Source organism: Falco cherrug, chromosome 13 (genome assembly GCF_023634085.1).
Source record: "Falco cherrug isolate bFalChe1 chromosome 13, bFalChe1.pri, whole genome shotgun sequence".
Classification (NCBI taxonomy): Eukaryota; Metazoa; Chordata; class Aves; order Falconiformes; family Falconidae; genus Falco; species Falco cherrug.
The window spans coordinates 16091778-16115563 of record NC_073709.1 but is presented as its reverse complement, the minus strand read 5'-3'; the positions used below and the strand labels follow the sequence as shown (position 1 = coordinate 16115563).

At 42.2% G+C, this 23786-nt stretch overlaps 1 protein-coding gene across 1 annotated transcript in view; it reads right to left on the bottom strand.

The window, feature by feature from the left end:
- GLP1R (glucagon like peptide 1 receptor) overlaps positions 1–14849 on the bottom strand; it is a 59269-nt gene extending 44420 nt beyond the window's left edge. Inside the window, exons 1-2 of the mRNA XM_027801207.2 lie at positions 14759–14849; positions 13373–13483 (exon numbers count right to left, since the gene is read on the bottom strand). Coding sequence (XP_027657008.2) covers positions 13373–13483; positions 14759–14828 — 181 coding nt within the window. The 5' untranslated portion in view covers positions 14829–14849. The remainder of the gene's footprint in view (positions 1–13372; positions 13484–14758) is intronic.
- Between the last annotated feature and the right edge of the window lie 8937 nt (positions 14850–23786).

Sequence of the window (23786 nt, the reverse complement as noted above, 5' to 3'; positions counted from 1 at the left end):
GCGTTTTCCACATTTTTACCCATATTTTCATTCTGTTTAAAGGAAATTGCTGACCCCCTGCTTCATTAAGCTCCAAGACAATTATTAGGCAGGTTTTGCTATGGAAACCAGGTTTTTTGCTTTCAGAGGAACTATGCTGATGGGCACTTGATCCTTTTCTTGCCTAATTCATTTCTACTCATTCCAATTGTCAAAAAGTAAATTAGTTCCAGAAAAATCAGATGAGCATGGCTGGGCACCAACCACCTGTATCATTGTTATTGCCACGGAACTAGTCACAGACCCGGGTTCTCTTGTATACATGTTGCCCAGAAAAAAACTTTGTTCTTATTTAAAGAACATTTAAAGTGATGTATGGGAATCCTAATAGTTAACATTTGGAGGATGTCTGACAGGCAAGGATGAGACATACTTTCAAAATTCATAGCAGGGACCTGGGTCTCTCAGGGAAGATCTAGTTTATTACAGAAAACTCTGGAGGGGAAAGTTACCAGCAAAACACACAAGCAGAAAAGGATAATGCTGTAAAGTAAATAAAACCGTGCGCATGATTAACAAGTGTAATCGTTGTATAGCTTAGCACATTTTCAAGTTAAAGCTGCATTTGTGAAATGACATGGAAAGGAAGATGTTCTATAATCAGACTACATGCAGACATCTTTTAAGTCAGTCCGTACTTTTCACAAGACTTTTCTGTCAAATGAAATTATTAAAAAAAAAGCAAACACAGACCTAATAACTTCAAGAGGCAAAGAGTGTGATTTGCCTTTAGCATTTACTTCTATAAATATATAAGTGGATTGAGTTGTATCTTCACCGAATCCAACTGAGGGTCTTGGGAGACCAAAAATAACCTTTAAGTTCACTATCTCAGCAGAAGCGTATTTGTTATGTGAGAGAACACAAATAGGTTGGATGTGAGAGGACCATTTCCCATCACCTAAAGGTGAAGCACAAGGGATTCCTGAAAAAGGGAGAAAGAAATGGGCTGTAGGTCACAGAGCTCTTCTAGCAAGTTGCTCTCGACCTATGCTGTTTTAAGATCAGGTATTCTTGTTTCATCCCATCTTTGGGACTTGGGGGTGGGTGGTGGTGGTATAGATTTACTAATTAGAAACAGTTAAGTAAGCCAGAAAGATAATGAGCTGTTTTCAGCAAGGCATTTTATTATACAGCACACACAAGCACTATGTTTATTCAGTCCCTTAGTTCAGTTTACCCTTTGTCTACTGTAGTTAAAAGCTGCAAGTTTTTAAGCGCAAGTAACACGAGGAAAGGTTTGAGGTCCCTCCACTTCACAGAGTATACTGGTAATATGAGCAAATAAGAGCGGGTAGATAATATATACTTCAGTTATGCAAGACCTTAAGTCAGAGCACAGATGAAGTTCAAGGCAACTGGTGAGCTCAAGCACATCCAGCTACCTGCTAGACTAGGATGGGCAAGGCGCAGAGGTAGTCCAGTCGCTTCCATGCAGCTGGGTGTACCGGTGTTTACTTCTCACTTAAATATCCTATTCAGTCAGATCAGCTGGGGGCAAATTCTCAAGCAGTTGCAGGACAAGGCTCAGCTATGTCTCTGCAGAGGTGTGCCTTGATATCCTTGACAGTACATGTCAAGAAATTACTTTAACAAAACAAAACCCTTATACAGTTAGAGGTGAAAAATTGCTGGAAAACACGCAATCCTGCCAACTGCTCTAACTCCCACAGATGCAGTCACAGCAAGTTGATATCCTGCAGGCAAGGCTGTCCAGCATTTGTGCCATGTCTGGCAAAGCAGAAAACTAAATTCTTCCTAGAGAGCCTCAGGCAACCAGATCTGTACCCGATATATAAACGACATGCAGCTGCTCCCACCACCCATATATGCACTTCAATAGCTGGCCACATGCAAAGTCTCCTGTTCCTATTGCACATTTGATGAGGAATGTCCATGTTTTGGTTGCAGCAGAAGGGGAATCACAGCATTTAGCTTTTCACTGCCCTCAAAGGAATTCACATCTCACCCCAGCTGAAAGTTCATAAGCTATGGCCCTGTTGCATGTACATCCATCTAATGATTAACCAATTCATTTAAAAATATTTGTTTAAACAAAACTGATAAAATGTAGAATGGCATTGCCACGTGGCCCACAACAGATAAGTGTTAATATCTATCTGTTCAGGATTTTTTAAAATTATTTCTTGCAACAGTCCCTGTATGTACCCTTGAGATGAGCAGCATATGTTCTGGAGTTCTCTGGTGTACTACCAGATGGAGACAAAGGCAGAGGTGAACTTGAAAGACTAGGATGTTTTTCTGTCAGGGTTGTTGGGTTTGGTTTTTGTTTTTTTTTTTTTTTCAAACTGAGATTGCCAATTAGCTTGAGACAGCTTTTAGTACAAGGAAGTATAAATTTTGAATTGCTTATAAGTTAGAAAATGCAAAGCAACATCTTTTTCATTGAAAAAAGGTCACATTCCTTTCCAGCATTATGGACCTTTCTGGAAACTTGGTTTAATTAGAGCAAAGAAGGGAAGAAATGCAATAAATGTCTAATCATCTTCACCGTGTCCAGTATTTGAAGTGAAATTTATTTGCTTGCATGCTGAAAGACAAACAGTTTAGCTGTATGTTCACACAGCCATCTGCTAACTATCTTGGTTTTAAGAAGATCAAGCTATGAAACGGAATGATTAAACAAAAAGTGAGAGATTAAACCAGACAAGGTTTAACCTGGTCCCCAGAACCAAATGTTCCAGTCATGCATATACTTCAAAACTCTCTGAAGAAAGACTCTCACACAAGTGTGCTTCCTCAGCTGCAGGGCTTTCCACAGACCCCTCTAGAAAGGGACATAGATTATTTCCTATGGTCTGTCTCACACAGGTGACAGTAACATTTCACCATCCAAGCACTACCCATAGGAGAGCTCATATCCCATTATCATTACCCATGGGAGGGCTCGCAAACAAAAGCGAGCATCTTCTTTCTGTTTCTGCATTTTGCTTGTGGCACTATAGCACTCTGTCCCCAAACTTCCTTCCCATGAGTCTGAACAGTGCCCAAACTCAGGCAACCCTGGGGAAAGGGAAGAGGACCAGAACAGTGGATTTAATCCTGCAGCACAGCAGATGTCCTAGGGTGCAGCTGCTCGAACACAAGCCCTCCATGATCATGTTTCATTGTGGGGGAGGAAGGCAGCACTACATCACTTTCAAGAAAAAGTTGGCTGCAGCAGCTTTCCCAGTGGCCTGCAGATGGTGGAACCACATTGATCACAGGACAACAGTTAAGCAAGATTATAGATACAGATAGATGAAACTGGTTCTATCACTCCCCTGACACCAAACCAGTGCTTACCACCCGCCTGCTCCTCACCACACTGCCACCTGCCCAGCATGGGAGCACTCTGCTGTGGGGAGGGCATTATGCTACTGGCCACCCCCACCATCGGTCAACAACCCATAACCCCTGCAGAGCCAGAAGTCTGCTAGTAATCCTCTCTCACCTGGGTCACAATAGGGCACGCCATGGACCCATAGCACGCGAGGCAACACCTTGACAAACACAAGGTTCTCTTTCTTTTTTCAGCCCTTCTCCCCAGTGGGCACAACCAACACAGATTAATCTCTTCAATCGTAAACATAATGCATCTCAACACTTATGTTTCTGCTGCTTGTGTCACAGGAAATAGGATCTGCAGCATTGCTCTGCATGATGCTATTGCAATTGTAGGAGTCTACAATCACAGCTTTTGGGGAGGGGAAGATACCACACAGGAGGGAAGTGTGAGGGTTTGCTGAGTTCATGATTTAAACAGTAGACAAGACTAAGCTAGACACTAATGCCGGGTGGCGACTGTGCAGATGATTTCCATCATCTCTGCTGCACCACAAGAAGGTTTGCCTATACCTCATAGCCCTAAGAAAATCACTTTTAAAAAGAGCGTAAAACCCTCATAGTCAGACTGGCAACCTCCGGCACTTGGCAGTTCTGAGGTAATGCCCCATTTCCACCCAAAGCCTCACACAGAGCCCACACCTACCTAAAGACCCATCTGGAAAAGCAGTTTTGTCACCAGAGGGGGAATAGGGAGTGCTGGAAAAAGGGTCTCAAATGTAGGTTACAGCAGGTGGAAATGGAAAAGAGCTGACCTGGACATGTCCTTGCACCTAAAGGTACTTTGGAGCAGCAATCCAGTCTCTGGCCTCTGCATTACTGCATTACCACATTCCCACACAAAGCTCAGTTCAAGCAATCTCTGTGACTGGCCAAAACTACTGTGCGACGTACAGCTGTGGTCCCAGATCTCCATGACTCCCTTCAACTTATTAATCAGACTCTGCATCTGTAGTAATCAGCAGCAGCCACAAGGTTATTTACTACCAGAGATCATCTGCTAGTACTGCTGGGTTATTCTGCCACCAGAGAGACTCGCAGGTCTTTCACATCACAGGCTGAAAAGCTATGTTGTTCCCAGGGGTCCCCAGGCTGTGCTTTGCCTGCTCTTCTGGGAGAACAAAGGCGCAGGTATCACCATTGCAACACATAACTTAGTAAAGAGAGGATAATACAGAAAATAAAGGGAATTATAGGAGACAAGGGATTCAAGCAAAGGTGAATGGCAACAGAAATCATTAGTTAAAGGAAAGGATTTATAACTAGGAGAAAGGAGGATCTAGAGAGCACTTGGAATTACAAAGCATTGAGGCCTTATGGTCAACAGCAGTTAAAGGCATACAAACTATTTGGCCTCTTACGTGGCATAAGAAACATTCCGGATTTAATAAGAGCTTGGTAGTTCAGGAGTCTTCCAATGGCCTGTGTAAGGTCGTATTGGAAGACTTCACAGCAGTACGGAGCAAGTCTTTAGGTCTTATGTCTTCACCCAGGACTGAAGAGAATCCAACCCAAAACTGTTCTGACTCAGTCACAGCAAGTAGGACAATCACAGGGCTGCTTCAAAATTCACTGCAGTGCCAGAACAAGATACCAATACAGATACAGACCAGCAGTCAAGCTAATTTAGGCATCAGATGCCTCAAAACCAGACAGGTTCTAAGCTAAAACAAAAGCAAAGAGTTCAGAAGATTTTGAGCTGAGATCTGAAAAAACAGCTACATCTGTGTTAACACAAGCTTGCGGCTAGCCTTTGTGCAGCCCAGTGCATATAGGAGCAACTGATGTAGCTACTATTCACGCAACTCTTGTCTGAAGCTAGTACCTCTGGAAGGTTTTTTTAATTAAAAAGGATTTAGTGCTATTAAACAATAAAATATCAGAACCCCAAAGGAGGCATAATTGCAAGATGAATTGTGCAGCTCCACAGTTTCCAAATCCACATGGTGTTATTGGCAGCTGGCCTTCAATTATAAGAAGGTAACAAAGAAAAGCACGCAGCCAGTGACAGTAAGGTGAGGTACCCGCTGTCCCTTAAAGGAATACTGCTCCCCTTGGAGGTTTCTGCACTGACTGGACTTTGAGACAGCCGCTGCCTTAGCATAGCATATAGTAATCTCACTGGCTACAACACGGATAGCAAGATGTGCAAAGTTTACCTGGTGTAACTTCAACGCTACCAGAAACTGAGTAGCCTTTCTCAGTTTTCACCAAAGGCAAGGTTTGGCCCAAGACACATATGGGAGAGAAAGCTTTGACTCAGGCAGCCAAGAAGTACGTGAAATTTGCCTTCAACAGGCTTTGGCCATGGTCCAAAATCTGTGCTGGCACCTTCACAGAACAAATCCTTTTAGCAAAAATCTCCCTCCTGTGACTTCAGCATCTCCCCATGAAGACCTGCCCAACAGTGGGAGTTGCATAAAAGCAAATAGAAGCAAAGCAGAGCTGGAGTGAAATAGCCCATACGGGCTTGAAATTGTTGTAATTTGCTCTTTCAAACATGTATAAGCAGGCTAAAAAAAATAAAATCAACTTTGGTTTGGTTTTGGGTTTTTTGAGGGTGGAGAAGAAAAATTCATGGCAGAAACTAAGCATCTGTTTGTTTTGATAATCCAGATTTCACTTCATATTTTCAGAGCATTTCAAAAACACCACCTCAAAAAGTCTTTCCAAAGAGCAAATTTATTAATTTCACTACAGAGTCCTGAACAGAATGCTTTGTTTGACCAAAATTAGATTCCACTCCATCTTCTGTTTGCCTCAATGTCACTGCTTCTCATTGTCCCAAAGGGCTTCACTACATGCACAAAACTATATGGCACTAGAAGGACACAGATGACTATAAACTCCTACCATGTACTTACAGCCCAGCAGTGTATGGGTTCCTCACTTGTTATGATACCAAACCCCTGCACTGTGCTGTGAGACACATTAGCCACCTATTTCTCATTCCAGTAATGATGGTTTAACCTGCATTGAAGCAGAGGCTACTCTAAACCGCAGCTCCTTTGGCTTCGGTGTGATACTTATTACCCAGATGCCTATAAAATCCTTATTTCACAATCTCCTGTTAATTAAAACAATACTACAATGCCCAGTATACTTGAAGCAGATGACTGCTAATACTGTAATGCTGTATTAGCATTCAGCTGCAATCACACCAGTGAGGAAACTGATCTGCATGAGGCAGGTGGGGGGGAGACTCAAAGGAATGAGGACAAAACCCCACATTTCAGCCGGATGAAATTCCCAGTGTAGTTTGCTGCACAACTACAGAAGGCAAACAGGCAGTAGTGAAGTGCCATGGAAGAAACATGTAATAAACAAACCTTTGGGCCCCATCCCAAAAGTATACTGGCAACCCAGTGCCCAGCATGAGCTATGAAACAAAAAAATCCCTAAAAATTCAGGTTTAATTCACTTGCCTGTCACAAAGCAAGTCTGTAGCAGTACAGGGTTACGTGGTTTCAGACGTAAAATCTTGGTCTAATGTCACTGTCTTTCTTCTATTCAAGTATCAGTGGCACATTCACAGCCCTCAGAGTCCCATCCTTGCAGACAGCACACCAATGCAGAGTTTGGCAGGAATGCTGACACGCAGTAGGTGACAAAAAACCCCAAAATGTCTCAGACTTAGCATTTCTCAAGAGATCTGACACACAAGTAGGACAGTATTGATTGTCCCTGCTGTACTTTATAGGCTGCCTTAGCAAGCAGCACTTTGAAAAAGGCCAGAAGAATAATGTGATCATATGGCAAGTGATACTGCAAGATAAAACCTTGCAACTGCATGAATTGCTTAGCACCAAAGACCTGCAGGCCCATCCTCCATGGATTTGTTTGTGAAAGACAAGTCTTGAGTCTCTGTACACAAAGTCTGAATAGATGTACAGCACTGAGAACACCAGTTTTATTCTCGAGTTTTTCAATTAACAGATTCCCATATCCCTGCAATTGCTCTTGTACCTTGAGATGAGCAATCCAAAGACCTGGAGAAATCTTTACTGCTGAACCCATGCCCAACAACGTAAGCAGTAATTCAGAAGCTGATACATTAAGGAAGAAAATTACACGTTAGTGAGCATCTCTGTGGAAACAAGTAGAGACAAGAACCTACTAACATCACGGGGGATCAGACCAGTGACACAGCACATACCTGCTGAGCAAGTAAAAAGTTCTCCGTATCATTTTCGGCTTACCACTCTGCTAGGCAACCTGCTGAGCTACATCTGCTGCTGAGATCTGCAGAAGGGCAAGCTCACAACTGACAGCTACTAGGGACAAGAAGAGTGGAACACAAACAAAAATAAAAGCTGTTAAAGTATAAGGTTTGAAAAGCCTGTAATTGATCAAGGAATTCTCCAGCATTACAACCCCTTCCATGCAAATTTGTTTCCTATCTCCTACTCTGGCCAACACCAATGGAAATTAGTAACACCTGACTGACAGTATCTACTTATCAAGAATTTTCATCTTAGAAAAAAATTAACAGGAGCAGAGAATCACAAACCAGCCATGATTGGAAGAGGACTCTGGAGATTCCCTAGGACAACACCCCACTCAGAGCAGGGTGAACTAGGGCAAGTTGCTCAGGCCCATGTCCAGTCAGGCTTGACCACCTTCAAGGACAGAGACTCCAAAACCTCTCTGGGTCACCTGGTTCCAGGTGTTTGACCAACCTCCCAGTAAAGTAATTATGTTTAAAGGAAATTTCCTGTATTTCAATTTGTGACCGTTGATAAGATCCCCTCTGAGCCTTCTCTTCTCCAGGCTGAAGAATATCAGCTCTCTCAGCCTTGCCTTGTGAGACACTCCCATCCATTAATAACCTTCATGGTCATTTGCTGGACTTGCTGCAGCATGTCCGTGTCTGTCTCATACTGGGGAACCCAGAACTGGACAAAGGACTCCAAGATGTGTCTCACCCCCCAGAGTAGAGGGGAAGGATCATCCTGTTGGGCTGCCAGTGATGCTCTTCCTAATACAGCCCAGGAAGCTGTTGTGGTTTTTGCCTCAAGGGCACATTGCTGCTCATGCCAAGTTTGGTGTCCACCAGGACCTCCAGGGCCTTTTCTTCAAAGCTGCTTTCCAGCTAGTCAGTACCGGTGCATGCTGCTATTCCTCCCCAGGGGCAGGTCTTTGCATTTCATTTTGCAGAACTTTGGTGGATTCCTGTCAGCCCATTTCTTCAGCCTCTCAAGGTCTTTCTGAATGGCAGCACAATCATGTGGTGTATCAGTCACTCCTCCCACGTTTTTATGGTCTGCAATCTTGCTGAAGGTACATTCAGTCTCGTTATCCAGATCATTAATAAAGATGTCCCTTGGTGGTGGGTACAGCACTAGGGATCAACTTCCAACTGGACTTTGTGTTTCTGACCACAACCCTATATGCCCCGCAGGCTGAGCCAGTTTTCAGTTAATTTCATTGTCCGCTTGTCTAGTCCACACTTCACTGGTTTGTCAATAAGGATGTTATAAGAGACAGTGTCAAAGGCCTTACTAAAGTGAAGATAAAGACATCCACTGCTCTCCCCTTACCTACTGAGCTAGTCATCTCATCAGGTTCGCCAAGCATGATTTCACCTTCATAAATCCATGCTGACTACCCCCAATCACCTTCTTGTCCTTTATGTGTTTGGAAACAGTTTCCAGGATTATTTGCTCTATAACTTTCCCTGAGGACTGATGCAAGACCGATCACCTATAGCTCCCAAATTCTCTTTCTTGTGCTGCTTGAAGATAGTGGTGACAATTGCTTTCTTCCAGTTCTCAGGAATCTCCCTCAGTTGCCATGACCTTTCAAAGATAATCAAAAGCAGCCTCACACCAGCATCAACCAGGTCACTCTGCACTTGTTAGCGCATCCCACCAAGTCCCATGGGCTTGTGTATATCCTGTTCAAGTGATCCATAATCTGATCGTCCTCCACTGTGGGGTAAGTCTTCCTTCCTCCAGACTTTACCACTGATTTCAGTGGCCTGGGATCACTGAAGGCAAGTTTTACCAGTAGCAGCCATGATGAAGGCAGCATCCTTTGTCACAAAATCCTCCTGCCCCATTCAGCAGTGGATCCAGATTTTCTCTCGTATCTCTTTAGAAGCCCTGTTTGTTGCCCTTCACATCACTTGTCAGATTCTGGGTGGGCTTTGGCTTTCCGAATCCTGTCCTTGAATGATCGGTGTCTCTATATGCCTCCTGGGTCACCTGTCCCTGCCTCCAACTCCTACACTTTTTATGGAAATGTCCAGGTCATAAAAAGACTTGCACTCAATGCTTGCTGCATTTCAGTACCCTATCATAAGCAGTATTCAGTTTCAAGTATTTATTTCCCAGGGGACTTCTGGAGGTATAGTTTGAAGTCCCCCAGTAAACTTTTTACCCACTTGAAAACCTGACTCCTAATCAAAGGAGCAGCAGCCTTAAACGAGCAAGCTTGGCTGAAGCACTTCATACTTCACTGAACATGTTTTGAAGGTACTTCCCAAACAAGTTTTTATCTTTTCATTTTCTCCATTTTCATCAGGTGAAGAGATAGAAGCTCTGTAGTGCTAGAATCTATTTCAAGTTCCAAGTAGGGGGCTAAGCAAGAACAAGTAATAAGCACGTTTTAGTGATTACTGTAAATCACAGGGTGTCCAATTTCCTATTGCTCTAGATCTTCCATTATAAAGATGTTACCTTTTCATCATGGCAGCACATTAGCATTCACTTTGAACATGACTCCACAGGATGTCATGAAATAGTACCAGGTCATGGTAATTCAGGCTCCTAAACTGTGTACCTGGCAGCAATACAAACTTCTTGGTTTATATTAGGTAAAGGGCTGCCTCCTTGTTCCATTCTTATTCCTCACTGATAAAAGGGAGATTGAGGTATACACGCAGTACGTACAACAAGTAACATGTCCAGTGGTTTAATGACTTTAAGTACTTCTGCAGTCCTCCCTAGCAAGGTGTTATACAAAATGCTGCTATTCTTTTCACCGAAAACAAACACTGTTTTTAGGATAATTCATTTTTTAAGACTTATTTTCAAAAGTACGAAAGATATTGCACCTTCCAATAATTTATTAATCTGCAGTACTGTGTTAAACCTTGACTTTCTTCAGCAGTGATGTTTCAAGTGCAGTTGGAAGGCAAATAACTGTATCCAGGGTCTTACAGATTGCAAGTAAACAGGTTTAGAGGAAAGAAGTTTAATCCTGTGAAGCATTTTAGATATCCAGAAAGATTAGCATTATTGGAAAAAATTCTGCAGCATCCAATAGTTTTATGCCAGTTAATTATGAAGTAAATATTAATTTAATATAGTTCTAAAAGCTTTTTTACCCATTCTAAAAACGTAACATCTTTTTTAACAATCTGAAAAGGTTTAGCAAGCATTTAAACTTCCAATGTTGTCAAATTGGCAGTTACTACCAAGACAGTTGAGATAATACTAAAGATGTGCAGAAGTTAGAAGTATGGACACAGTAGCGTAATATACACCGAGTAGAATACAAAGCAAGACATCTGAAAGGGGGGCAGGGAGAAGTCACTCCAACATAGATGTTCAGCACAAACAAGACAGGAATAAAGCTGCCAAAGCATGCAGGTCACTTAGGAAAGCAGTCAAGGCTGAAGAGGTAACCAAGAGGCAGCAGGACCCTAGAGCATGGTGACAGAAAGAGCGGAGCAGATCATCTCTCCCACACACCACAGATATCCCTAAACACTAAGTACACTATTGAAACCTTAATGTAAAAGATGCACCAAGTTAGAGTAAAACAGCAATCCAGACTCCATAATTTTGTTCTAGGGACTTACCTCTGAGACAAGCTCAAAGGTAGCCAGACAGTTAAAGGGTTGCAAGAGTTGACCTGATATTTCCCCACACACACCATCACATTTGTACGTTTCCAAGCAGGAGCTGTTAAGTGCTACAGCAGGTTACCAAGTGTACTGGGCATCTGTCCAGATGTTGGCAGCAGGGGACTGCAGGGTGGCCTCTGAGGAGAGCTGCCCCATCCTGGACGGAGCCGGTTCCAATGGACCCACTGCAGGGCAGAGCTGAGCCCCTCCGCCAAGATGGTGCTGCCTCAGGGGAAATGTATGTAAGAAAGGGCCAAACACTGCTTGTCAGTGAAGAGTCAGAACAACAAAAAAATAAAAAAAGTGCGAGAAACAGCCCTGCAAGCACTGAGGTCAGACAAGATGGAGGTGAGGAGGCACTGCAGGCACCAGAGCCGAGACTTCCTTGCAGCCCCTAGATGTACCGGGTGGATGCAATGAGTTGACCTTGGCCAGCTGGCAAACGGCCACCCAGCATCTTTCCCTCCTCAACAGGATGGGGGAGAAAATAAGATGGGAAAGCTCAGTGGTCAAGATAAGACAGCAGCTGGGAGAGGTAGTGGGCAAAACTGGTATTGGATGTTGCCAGAGGCACGAATAACTTTAGGGAGTATTGTAAAGCGGTAAGGGGACGAGGGGTCAAGTTTTATTGTGTGTGTAGTTTGTCCAGCTTTGTTAGTGTTCTGACAACATTTTGATTTTGATGGGAGGATTTACGCACACACACACACACACCCCACCACCCATTCAAGATAATGACAGTTTAATGAAGGAAAGCAAAAGCTGCATGTGCAAGCAAAGCAAATTAAGGAATTTAATCACTGCTTCCCATCTGCAGGCAGATGTCCAGCCACTTCTTGGAAAGCAGAGCCTCAGCACACATAACCAGTACTTGGGAAGACAAACACCATATCCATGAGTGCCTTCACCCCCTTCTTCCCCCTTTTCCCTGAGCTTTTATTGCTGACCACAGCATCCTATGGTAGGTAATATATCCCTTTGGTCAGATCAGGTCAGCTATCCCAGTTGCATCACCTCCCAAGCTCCTGCAGACCCCCAGCCTACTGGTCTTGGGCAGGGCACGGGTTGAAAAGAAAGCTTTGATGCTGTGCCAGCACTGTTCAGTAACAGTCAAACCACTGGTACATTATCAGCATTTCCAGCCATAAATACAAAGAACAGCACCATACAGGATGCTGCAAAGAACATTACCTCCATCCCAGCCAGACCCAGTACAATGTCCACCCCTTATTCCATATCATTTGCATCATGCCTATGCCCCACACTATCCAATACATCTAAGTACCCTCTGACCATCCCATTCCTTTTCTTTCTTATTCCTGAAATTCCTCCATACCAACACTTACAACATGTAGTGCACACTTAAACCATCTTTATGTCTAGCAGTCAGATTTATACATCCTCAATTAACCGTATCCTCTGACCCTCGACAGGGGCAAAAGCCAATTCACCACACCAAGTTAGCTAGCTAATAAACTGTTTCATTTAGGCTTCAAAACATAGTAAAGTCTTCACAAAGAAGAAGCTATACAAGTCATTGTTTTCAAACACAGAATACTAAATGATCTAATATACATTGCCTTCAAGTGGCATCAAATGTGCATGTACATAAGAGTGTAAAATCTAAAGGCAACATTCAGTCCTTCAGAGGCAAAAAGTGTCTTTGCAAACACTGACAATGCCGTCATCTTGCAGCATTTTGAGAAATACGTTTATGTCAGGAAGCAGCACAAAACACTTGCACTTTAGATTTTCTTGTCTTTATTTACCACAGGACAACCTACTGTCTAGCTTTACTACTTCTATCTCAGTTTTCAAACTACACCGTTATTATCGTTAGATAATCTTCAACAACCACCACAGTTCTATTTTAATAGTCACCACTATTCAAGCAACAAAAACAGGTGAAAGCAAAAAATTCCAAACTAAATGCAACCCTTCAGAACAGTTTATTCTCTCATTTTAATTTTCTCCTGCTAAATGGAGATAGAGTGTATCATACTAAGCCTCAGTCCTATTTATACGTTGCAGCAAACTGACTGCACTCATAGCCATTTAAACCAATTTCATCATTGCTAAGACTGCGCAAGAAAACAGTGTTGGTTTGAGGCTGTGCTTGTAAGGAAAGGCTCTTACCTGTGTCAGCCCAGGGGAGATACCAGGGGCAGCTGACATTCACATAGGTACCAGGCAGCCCGTCTGGCCAGCAGGCGTAATCGTCAAATGTTCTGTTGCAGAACTTGCCTTCTGCAGAGAGATGGAAGAGGGGGTCATGCCACTGCCTTGTATTAATAGTGCAAGGAGGAAAAGACTGAAGAACAGAAGATAAGAGGAAACATGGACACATGCACTTAAGCCGTAACAGCATTATGCAATTAAGCTCTGATGGGGAGTTAGACAAGATTTATTTGTCCAAAAGAGTTTATCCCCACACAACAGGAAACTGTCTTTTCAGGGGGGAACTGAAGAACACATTAGGGCCCTTGACTAAATCAAGGAAGAAGAAAGGTAAATCAATACTGATCCATCCTCACCTTTTGTCTTTTACCCCCTTATGTGTCTCAGTTTAAAATCATTTTTGCCATGAATACTGTAGATAATCATTCATGAGAATGGTTCATAGTCATGCAGTTGGAAAGTCTAGCCTAATATATAGATTGTTCAACAACATACCCACACACAACCATAACTCTGCGTTACAGCTTAATCACCATGAGAATACTTCCAACTTCAGATTTATTAAACTGTCGTTCTCAGAAGGCAGCACTCAACTGCTCAACATGATAACAGAGTAGAGGGAGATTAACGTTTCCCTGCCATTGTTGTCATCAGCTACTGCTCTTACTCTGCTATAATAATGTAGTTAAGAGAAGGAAAATTAACGGTTTTGAAATAATTCTTCACAGACTCAACTTTAGACCCATCTTATCTTTCTCAGTGTGTCGCAAAAGCAGAAGAGGCTGCACCACATCCATTTGTGAGCACCACTGACAAGTCATCAGTGTCCTCTAAATACCACGATGCTGGCACATCACAGCTGCTCTCAGCACACTACAGCAGCTCAACTGCTATAGACAAGCTGCATTCTCATATTTATTAAGATATATATATATTTTTAAAGCCTTTTCAGCACTTTACGATGCTCAAAATAATTCATGGCAACTTGAAGGCCCACAGACTGCTAGGTCAATGTGAACAGCATGGTCCCAGATTTCCCAGCACCTGTGTGGCTCTCTCAACCCTGACCCCTATAAAGTTTCAGGGTACGCTGGTTTGATGTGCTACAGCCACCACTTTCCACTGAAAAATACTCTGGACCTAAAGACTAACATCTTTACAATTAAATTGTTCTATAAAATGCTTCCTCAGCAGAGGAAAGAGACCCACAGAGAACAGGCGGAAGCAAATGGGATAAAAAAGAAATGGACTGGAAAGCAAGCTAGAGAAGAATTTTAAATTTCATAATCACTCCCTTGATGCTGTTACGATGCATTTTAAAAATTAATACAACCTATCTCTTACCTGTCGCAATGGGGGGTGCCTCATACAAGTATTGCAGGCATTGGAGCTGATACTCCTTCCACTTCTGCATAACCCCAGAGAGGGAACCATCTGCACTCTGAAAGAGAAATCATGAGCCTCAGACATTGCAGGGATTTAAATGCTGTTTTTCATGCAGCCTGAGTAGGCAGGCGTGAAAATGACGACCATAAGCCAAAACAGCACTGCTTATCATATAGGGAACAAGATGCTGCTATGCATTTGCCTGATTGCAACTGAAGAAATTTCTTTCTATTTGTACCACAAAGAACTGAAAACCCCCTCAACTACACCATGTCCTCACTGAAACTCAAACTGAGCTAAGCCTTACTCTCTTGAACATGCCCCAGTTGCGTGATTTATCTCATTAAAAGACAGGGACAGCAGCGAGTCCTTTCAGGAGCGGTTTTCTTTCCCACAGCAGTATTTCTGCTCTCCCATAAATGAGACCAAGTTAATTCATTGTATTCAGTGCATACTCCCCAAGCACTTCCAGAACACGGATGAAACCTTTTCCAAGTCAGCTTTCCTTCCATGAGCAACAGCTTTTCCCTGCATCCAGCGTATTTCTCCTGAAACCACAGAAAGGGCAAGGACCTCCTTTTTGTGTGGTTTCACAGGCTGCAGGTTCCACCACCAGCTATCCCAAGTACTAAGGAGATGGGGGAAACGTATGTATAAACTCTGGCTGAGCACAAAGGAAATCAGCTGTTCTTAAATTGCCAAATTTAGCAGTGGCTGCTCACTCAGCCCTGGGGGATGCCCTCCTGGCTCACAGGGACCCAGTTTACTCACTGCAGTTAAGTAAAGAGACATCAGTCCTTCTCTCCCCTCTCCGCAATTGTATAAACTGAACTGCAAGTGTCAGGATTAACAGGTTGTAACTGATCAATAACGCAGATAATTCAGCATTTTTTCCAGAGAAAGGCCCAGCATGGATGCCCCAGATACACAATTAACAGCATGAACCTAATGGTACAATACATTGAGTGGTGGAGGAAAATTCATTTAATCCCAGCTGTTGATCAGTTTATTAAGTGAAGCATGAGAGTAAATAACCCTTGTAGAACCCTCAGTTTCAACTGCTAATTTTTATTTTCCATTTGTGCTTCTAAACCTTTTTACAGATGGTTAGAAGGAAGACAGGGCATGTAAAGGATTGTTTTAAAATGAAGAAGTAGTTTTAAACCTATACTGCATTTCAGGAAAGCCAAATTGAATGCTGTCCACTACAACCAACGTGACTAAAATTTAGACACCAGTGCAATCACCCTGGTGTAAAACAGAAGCAGAAATGGCATTTTTTGACTACAGACCTCTCAAGTCCTCTTCTCTCGTATCCTTCCAAATAAGAGGGAAAAAAAAAAAAAAAAAAAAAGTGTTTGAAAAAAACACCACACCACATGCATCACATTTCTGCCTGGATTAAGCCACCACTTAATTACAAAGATGCTCTTGTACACATGATAAGTACAGCATTTAGTAGATATCCATGTTGCATTTCAAGAATAACTGCCTATATTTACATGCAACTTAACTGTAGCTAAGACCCTCATAGCCATAATAATAGAAGAATTTAGCCAGCTCACCCTGAAGTCCAAACAAGCACAAGTCTGTGGATCTTTGAAACTCTGACCCTTGTGAGCCCGATTTAAATCACCTTATCTATGCCAATAAATGCTGTCAAAGTCTGTCTGTGCTGAAGTCCCTAATGTAAAATGAATGTGTCCTACTGAAAGTTAACCCCATGTGCCTATGGAAACACTCAAACCTATAGCGTAGCGATCTATGCTCAACATACCTGAAGGAGAAAGAAAACATCATCAGTTAAATTAGGCCTACAGGTGTGTCTAGAGAAACACATAACCAGTAACTCAAACTAAAATGCCATCTACAGATCCATGTAGGCTGAATAAGGATGGATGACTTGAGTTCAGGGAAAGGGGGGAAAAAAAACCAACTTTCAAACCTAAGCTTCTCTCAAGCAGTCTTTAAAAAGTAACTTCCAGGTTATGCATTGTTTAAAAAGTCTTAATTTTACAAGGATGGTTATGGAAGTTATACAGGACTGTTTCACCACCCTCTCACCACCAGGTTAACACTTTAATAAATTAATTAGAAAGAATATATTCAGGATGAACTCTTAAATTATTATTCAGAATAATTTCAGAAGCTGTCATACATCTTCCCAAAAAAGTAACTATTGAACATGCATGCAGATGACCACATCAAGTTAATCCAAATTCAGCTTTTAAAATCATTACAAGATAAAGATGCATACAGAGTTTCATTTAGAAACAAGACTCTACCTTTTAAAATATCCTGAAAATATCCTAAAACTGCTTGCATTAAGAAAATTAGCTCTTTTGGAGTCAGTAAGCCTTAAAGTATTTTCTTCTAAATTAAGTTTTCATCTATTGCCTTCATGAATGTAGGAATAACCAGCCTTAATTACAACTTCGGAAAAAGCAAGCCTCTATCCCTCCATTTAATGAAAAAGTAGAAACATTCTACTTATATTAGTTTCTCATAATGTGAAAAGACAACCAACAAGGAGATTAGCAAACTATAACAGTAAAATAATTAGACATGCCTTTTTGTGAAGTGACTGATTTGGTAGACAGGTTTTTATTATCTATAGTCTGTGGCAATAAGACAATCAAATATAAATTCCAAGGCTACATAATCTGTTCTCTCTACACAACAGTTTACTCTGGTTCAGCTAAACAGCACATCAACTTAAATTTGATTTTAATATATGCTAATCCCCATTTCCCAGAGATTTTGGCCCATGTGAGCAAGAATCACAAGCTATACAGTGCCACAGATTTACAATCTGAGTAGTTATTAAAATAAGAGAGACTATATTTTCTTGAAAAGTGATTTAATTTCTTCTGCAACATCAAAACACTAAACACATATATATGATGACTAGGTTCCTGGGTCAGTACCCAAAACTTGCAGCAAACTGCAAAAGTTCAAATAGCTTTATTAAACTCAGGACTGCATGTTTGTTGCTAAAAGCACTGGGTGTTGCATTTTAGTTGCAGGTTTGGTTGCTTATTTTTCCCCAGTTATACTCAACGATTGGAGGAAAAATAGCAGTAGTTTTTCTGTGGTGAAAATATTTCACAGAAGGATAGTGGAGAAGATGGAAACACGTCTGACTGGTTATGGGGAGGAGTCAGAAGGCAAGAATGGATGAATGACATTAAGGGGAGAAGTAATGGTGCAGCCTAAGCAGCATAAAACAGATCCAGAAAAATTAAGACAGACAAGAGCACAGAGACTGGGAGCCTTTCAATGTATGTATACAATTAGGTATAATTAATCCAGTGATAAATTAGCTCACTCAACAGGCAGAATTCCTTACAAATCCTTAACACCTTTTAGAAAGCTCCTTTCTGTAGCTGTCATTTATTTGTCTTCATAGACTCTACTGTAAAAAGGAACCATTTAAATCACTTCCCAACATCTTTTAAACTATCCCTGCTATGACAAAAACCACATCGACACAGATCCATGGTGATCAATGGCTACAAAAGCACTATTCTAACGCGATGAAACCTGAGCACGTGGAGTATAAACCTGCAGGCGATTTGGAGCCAGACAAAACACGCCATTGAACTGCATCATCCAGAGTGGAAGGGAGGATTCTCAGGGCTTCAGAAGCAGCTGGCAGCTCCTGGGGTTACCTTCTTCTCTTCTCCATCACCATATAAAAGGTCTCACATGCAAGACAGTGAGAATTTCCTCCTTACATTTGTATTTCTTATGTCTTTGGTTGTCTGTTTTCAAACGCAAGCACTTACCTCACAGCTTTTTCAGACTTTTAACATTTCAGGATAATAAGCAAGACTTCAAATGCTGCTAAAGGCTCACATACAGCGTTACAACCACTGGGACCTCCAAAATGCTAATCTTAGTCTTCAAATGAAAAACCTAGGCAACCTGGCATTGAAGCACAATTTGGTATGGCCTTGGTATTCTTCCCTTGGACAGTAACGATGACATACCTGCCTCCTGAGAGAGGGGTTCAAATCACATTTACTGCCTTTTATCTCAGAAGTACAGTGAGTTACTTTTAAATTATACTGCCCTTTTTCAACAGTCCAACGTGACACATTATTTCAAGGCTATTCAGCTCAGGATCAGCACAGCAACCAAGTCCAAAATTGGTGAAGACTGCACCAATTACAAGAATTACTAGCTTTATGCTCATTCTGACTTGACATTCTCTTCTGTGTAATACGGATTTTCTTAAATCACCTGTTACATCAGAATAAGCTATAGGTCTGCATCAATAAAGGCAAACAGAGTGGAAGCTAAGCTGGCCACCTAACTGGTTTATTCAATTGATAGCGTGGACATAAACTTGAACTTAGGAGAGAGTTCTGTCTTCAGTTCAGAGCCCGAATGGGGAAGAGCACAACACTGCTAGCCCAGAATGCTTTGCTGTGGCCCAATATCACCTTGCATTTACTGGGATAAGATTCCAAGAAATTTGCCTTTATTAGGATGTAACCCAAGTCCGAGAAAGAATGATTTCCAGGCTTCAAACCTGAATGAATGAATTCATGTGGGGCTTAAATACAGTCACCTTCCTGAAAGAACTTTCCCACCTTGCAAAATGCTTTGACTTGCCACAATAGAACCTCTGGGAACAGAAGTTTAAAAACAGAGGCTGTAGCACAGCACAGTGCTGCAACAGGTCTAGCCATTCACAGAACACTCTTATCTCCCCCTGCAATGCCATCACTTCACTTCTAATTTGAAGTAAATCTGAAAGCATACGAATGGCAGCATGCTATCACTGCCTTGCCCTAAGCCAACCAGTGAAGATCCCATTTCTCAACAGTTACCACAAATTTATCAAAAAAGTCCTGCAAGTGATGCTCCAACCACCAGCTCATAAGAACAGTTACGTTTCTTTAACTGATGCAGGAAAAAACTCACCCCAGCACTAAACTAAAACACCCAACACTGAACTTCATATGAATAGAGCCCTTTGACACACCCACTGTTCACCCCATGGCAAAGCAATCCTGTTGAGGATAAGCCTTTCAAGTACAATGCTTTTTGAATCCCAAAAGAGATTCTAGAAAGGTGTTAGTATGGCAGCAGGCTTGTTGTTCAAGAACCAGCTTCCCCCCCCCCCCCCCCCCCGAGATGAGATTTAACCTGATTTTATTAACTACTTAGTTCAACATCTGTGTAATGAACTATTCGGAATCCATTACAAGCAACATCTCCAACAGTCCAGTTACTCTCCTTTAAGCACTGAAGCTATGTCAAAGAAGAAAGTACATAAAAAATTACAGTGCTGTCTCTACTATAGATAACACAAAAGTAGTATCATTAAAGATACCTGAGCTATACCTTTCCCAGAGAATCATAAAATGAGATCATACTTTAGGACATCTGACACCCTCCAAATTTCCATATTTATCACATTCTTCCCATATTACAATGCCCAGTATTGAGTTCAATGTAGTCATTTGACATTAGGCAAGACTAAGCAACCCTCTGAGGTAAAGTCATTATCTTCGGTCCCTTCCGTAGGGCTACTTGACTTATCAGCTGCTGTAACATTAATTATGCTTCCCAAGTCATATTTTAAAAGATATTTTGTCAGCAGTTGGATCATTCTGGAAAAATCCCTCACCCTTCAGAAAAAACAAATGGGATCAAAACAACTTTTCTTTCAGAGAAAAGTATATTGCCAGCTTTGAGGGGTTTTTCCTGTAAATGCTTCTGTTCCCTAGTAACTAACGAACCAACGACTTCAGTAGCTGAAGAGGGCCAGAAAAAGAAACCTTTCAGCATCCTTCCTGCTAGTGAAAAACAGCAAACGAGCTCCCACAAAATGAGCTACCAGATTCAGCGAGAAACTCCCGGGTGACATCTGCCAGCTGAGTTTTCTCTTCGGCTGCAGCAGCTTAGCACTTACGAGACCTTCAATAAAATCAAAAACTCCCAGGATTTTGATAAAGGCAAAACTTGAAAACTGTGTTTCACCAGCTGTCTAACCATGGAGACCCCTCTATTCTGTCACTGTTTTAAGACTTCAAGTTTCATGAGATCAAGCTTTTGAACTCAAAGCTACAAGAGCAAGCTCTCATCAGGCACTTACATCTGATCAATGCCCAGAAGAGACACTCCTCCTCTGCCTTCCTCTTCAGAGCTGCTCAGCCCAGACCACCAGCACACCTCCAGTCCTGAACAGTCACACTGGGCTTCCACCAGCTTCCCAAAACACACAAGATCCCGCGCCCCCCCCCCCCCCCCATTCCATTTCATCCTTTGCCTGAGCAGCTTTCAAAACAGTATTTCAGCTCATACAAGGAGCATCCTGAAAAAGCAAACAACACTATTAAAGACAAGAATATGTATAAGAACACCTGTGTGGTGCTATCTGTTTTGTTGGGGTTTGTGTATTTTCAGTGGTGGTCTTTTGTTTGTTTGTTTTAAATCAGCAGCTGGATCTCAGCATTCCTCTCTCAGCTGAAAATAACTACTGCACCACATCATCCCTCATCCTGCCCTACCTGCGGGGTTTTTTTTTGGTTTGTTTTTTTTTTCTTCCCCCCCCCCCCCCTTTTACACACCTGCACAGCTTCAGAAGGAGGGGTTGGTTGTGCTCAATCCCACAGCAGCCTGGAACAGCGCACTGATCACCAGCCCCCTCTCCTCATTCTTAAGACCTGTTCTTGCTAGATTAAGGAGAAAAGGGTAAGCATATGCATCTCCTGAAGAAGGTTTGGAAATGCAGAGTGCTTCCTCCCAGAGCTTCAGATAAGGCATTTTACAAAACCAAAAGTGACCTGAGGCACACTCCTGCTTCTCAGTACTTCTGTTGACTAGGCACAGGCAGCTCCCAGTTCAGCTGAGTTACCGTTTCACAAATCATTCCAAATACATAAGCTGTCTGAACAGGCAGAAGTCAGCCCTGACCACAAGGGTTTCCACTGCAAGACCAAACATCCCAGGTCTGTCTTGGGATACTTCACTCGTGCTTTGAAACTGACCACTTTTCACACCCATCAATCTTTTTGTTCTGACAAGTGCATTTCAATGAGAATAATATCCCTTTGAACCTATCATTTTCTGGATCAAGGCAAAGTATTTGGCATTCAGAGGCATAGATATCAAAGTAAACTTTCTTTAACACCTAAATCAACTTGCATAGCATACAGTCTAAAAATCAAGGGAATAAAGTACAGCCTAATATTTCATCATGCTGCAAAACTAAGTATCATCTTCTAAAGGCACAAATAAAATTCCTGTAGGCCAGGTAGGACAGATTGAAAATGCGGTACAAACCTGTGTTTGAGGGGTTATTCTATTGTTTCTGTCTTCAGTGATGGACAGACCTGGGATGAGAAGTTACCTACAAAGGTTTTCTGCTCCATGAAGAGCTTTCCCAGCCTGGAAAGAAGTTTCTTCTTTGGTCACTGTAAGACCCATGAACCTGCATGCTTACAGTTGAAGCAGACACATGTTTAAATTGACAGCTGTTTTTACCAGAAAATGTTATTTTCATTACAGTGTCTTTCATCTGTTCTGGTAAACGTTCCTGTCAAGGATGTGTTACATCAGCCAGTCAAACGTGACAAAAGAAACTAGTGAGCAACTATGCAGAGACACAAAAGAAAACAAAAGCAAAATCCAAAAGCAGCTATAACTCCCAGACTCTTGGAGAGCGGAAAGCAATCTCACAATTTTAGCGAGAGACATAGTGTGCCAGCACTCACAAGAATTATTATCATAGGAGTCCTGTACAAGGAGATTTTACTGTGCATTGCAAAGCTAGAAATATACTTTGTGAAGTGCTCTTTAGAAAAAGACTTTTATTGACGCAGTTATACAACAGAGCAAGCAAAACAGCAGACTAAAGAGTTTAAATTGCATTTTTAGACAGATACAGAAGGTGTAGCACTAGAAGTGCTATGGCACGAACAAAGGTAAAGTTGAACAGTGACACGGGAGCAGGAGACACTACAAAACTGAAGATCAAAAGAGCACTTCAGATCTACCCTCACAGATTTAGAGACAAAATGCAGCCTATGCTACTGGAAGAGGAACTCAGCATTTCATTAAAAATATTGTAATTACATAGAATAATTTGGGTTGTAATGGACATTTAAAGGTCATCTAGTTCTAATTCCCCTGCAATGGGCAGGGACATCTTACACTAGATCAGGTTGCTCAAAGCCCCATCCAGCCTGACCTTGAACATTTCCGTGGATGGGTCACCCACAGCTTCTCTGGGCAACCTGTTCTAGTGCCTCAACACCCTCATATGAAATTATTTCTTCCTGGTATCTAATATAATTCTACCCTCTTTTAGTTTAAAAACATTACCCCTTGTCCTATCACACTACAAGACCTGATAAAAAGCCTCTCTCCATCTTTCTTATAAGCCCCCTTTAAGTATTGAAAGGCCACAATAAGGTCCCTCCAAAGCTTTCTCTCCTCCAGGGTGAGCTACCCAAGTGCTCTCAGTCTTTTTTCATAGGAGGTGTTCCAGCTCTTGGATCATTTTCATGGCCCTTCTCTGGACCCACTCTACAGGTCCACATCTTTCTTGCACTGGGGGCTCCACAGCTGGATGCAGCACTTCAGGCGGTGTCTCACAAGAGCAGAGGAGGAGAATCACCTCCTTCAGCCTGCTGCCCATCCTTATTTGTATGCAACCCAGGACAGAGCTGGCTTTCTGGGCTGTGGGCACACATTGCCACTTCATGTCCAGTTTTTCATCCACCAGTATCCTCAAATCCTTCTCTGCAGGGCTGTTCTCGATCCATTCATCACCCAGTCTGCACTAATACTGGGATTGCCCTGATCCAGGTGCAGGACCTTGCACTTGGCTTTGTTAAGCTTCATGAAGTTTACATGGGCCCACTTCTCAAGCCTGTCAAGGTCCCTCTGAATGTCATGCCTTCCCTCAAGCAAATCAACCGCATCACTTGGCTTCGTGTCACCTGCAAACGTGCCAAGGGCACACTCA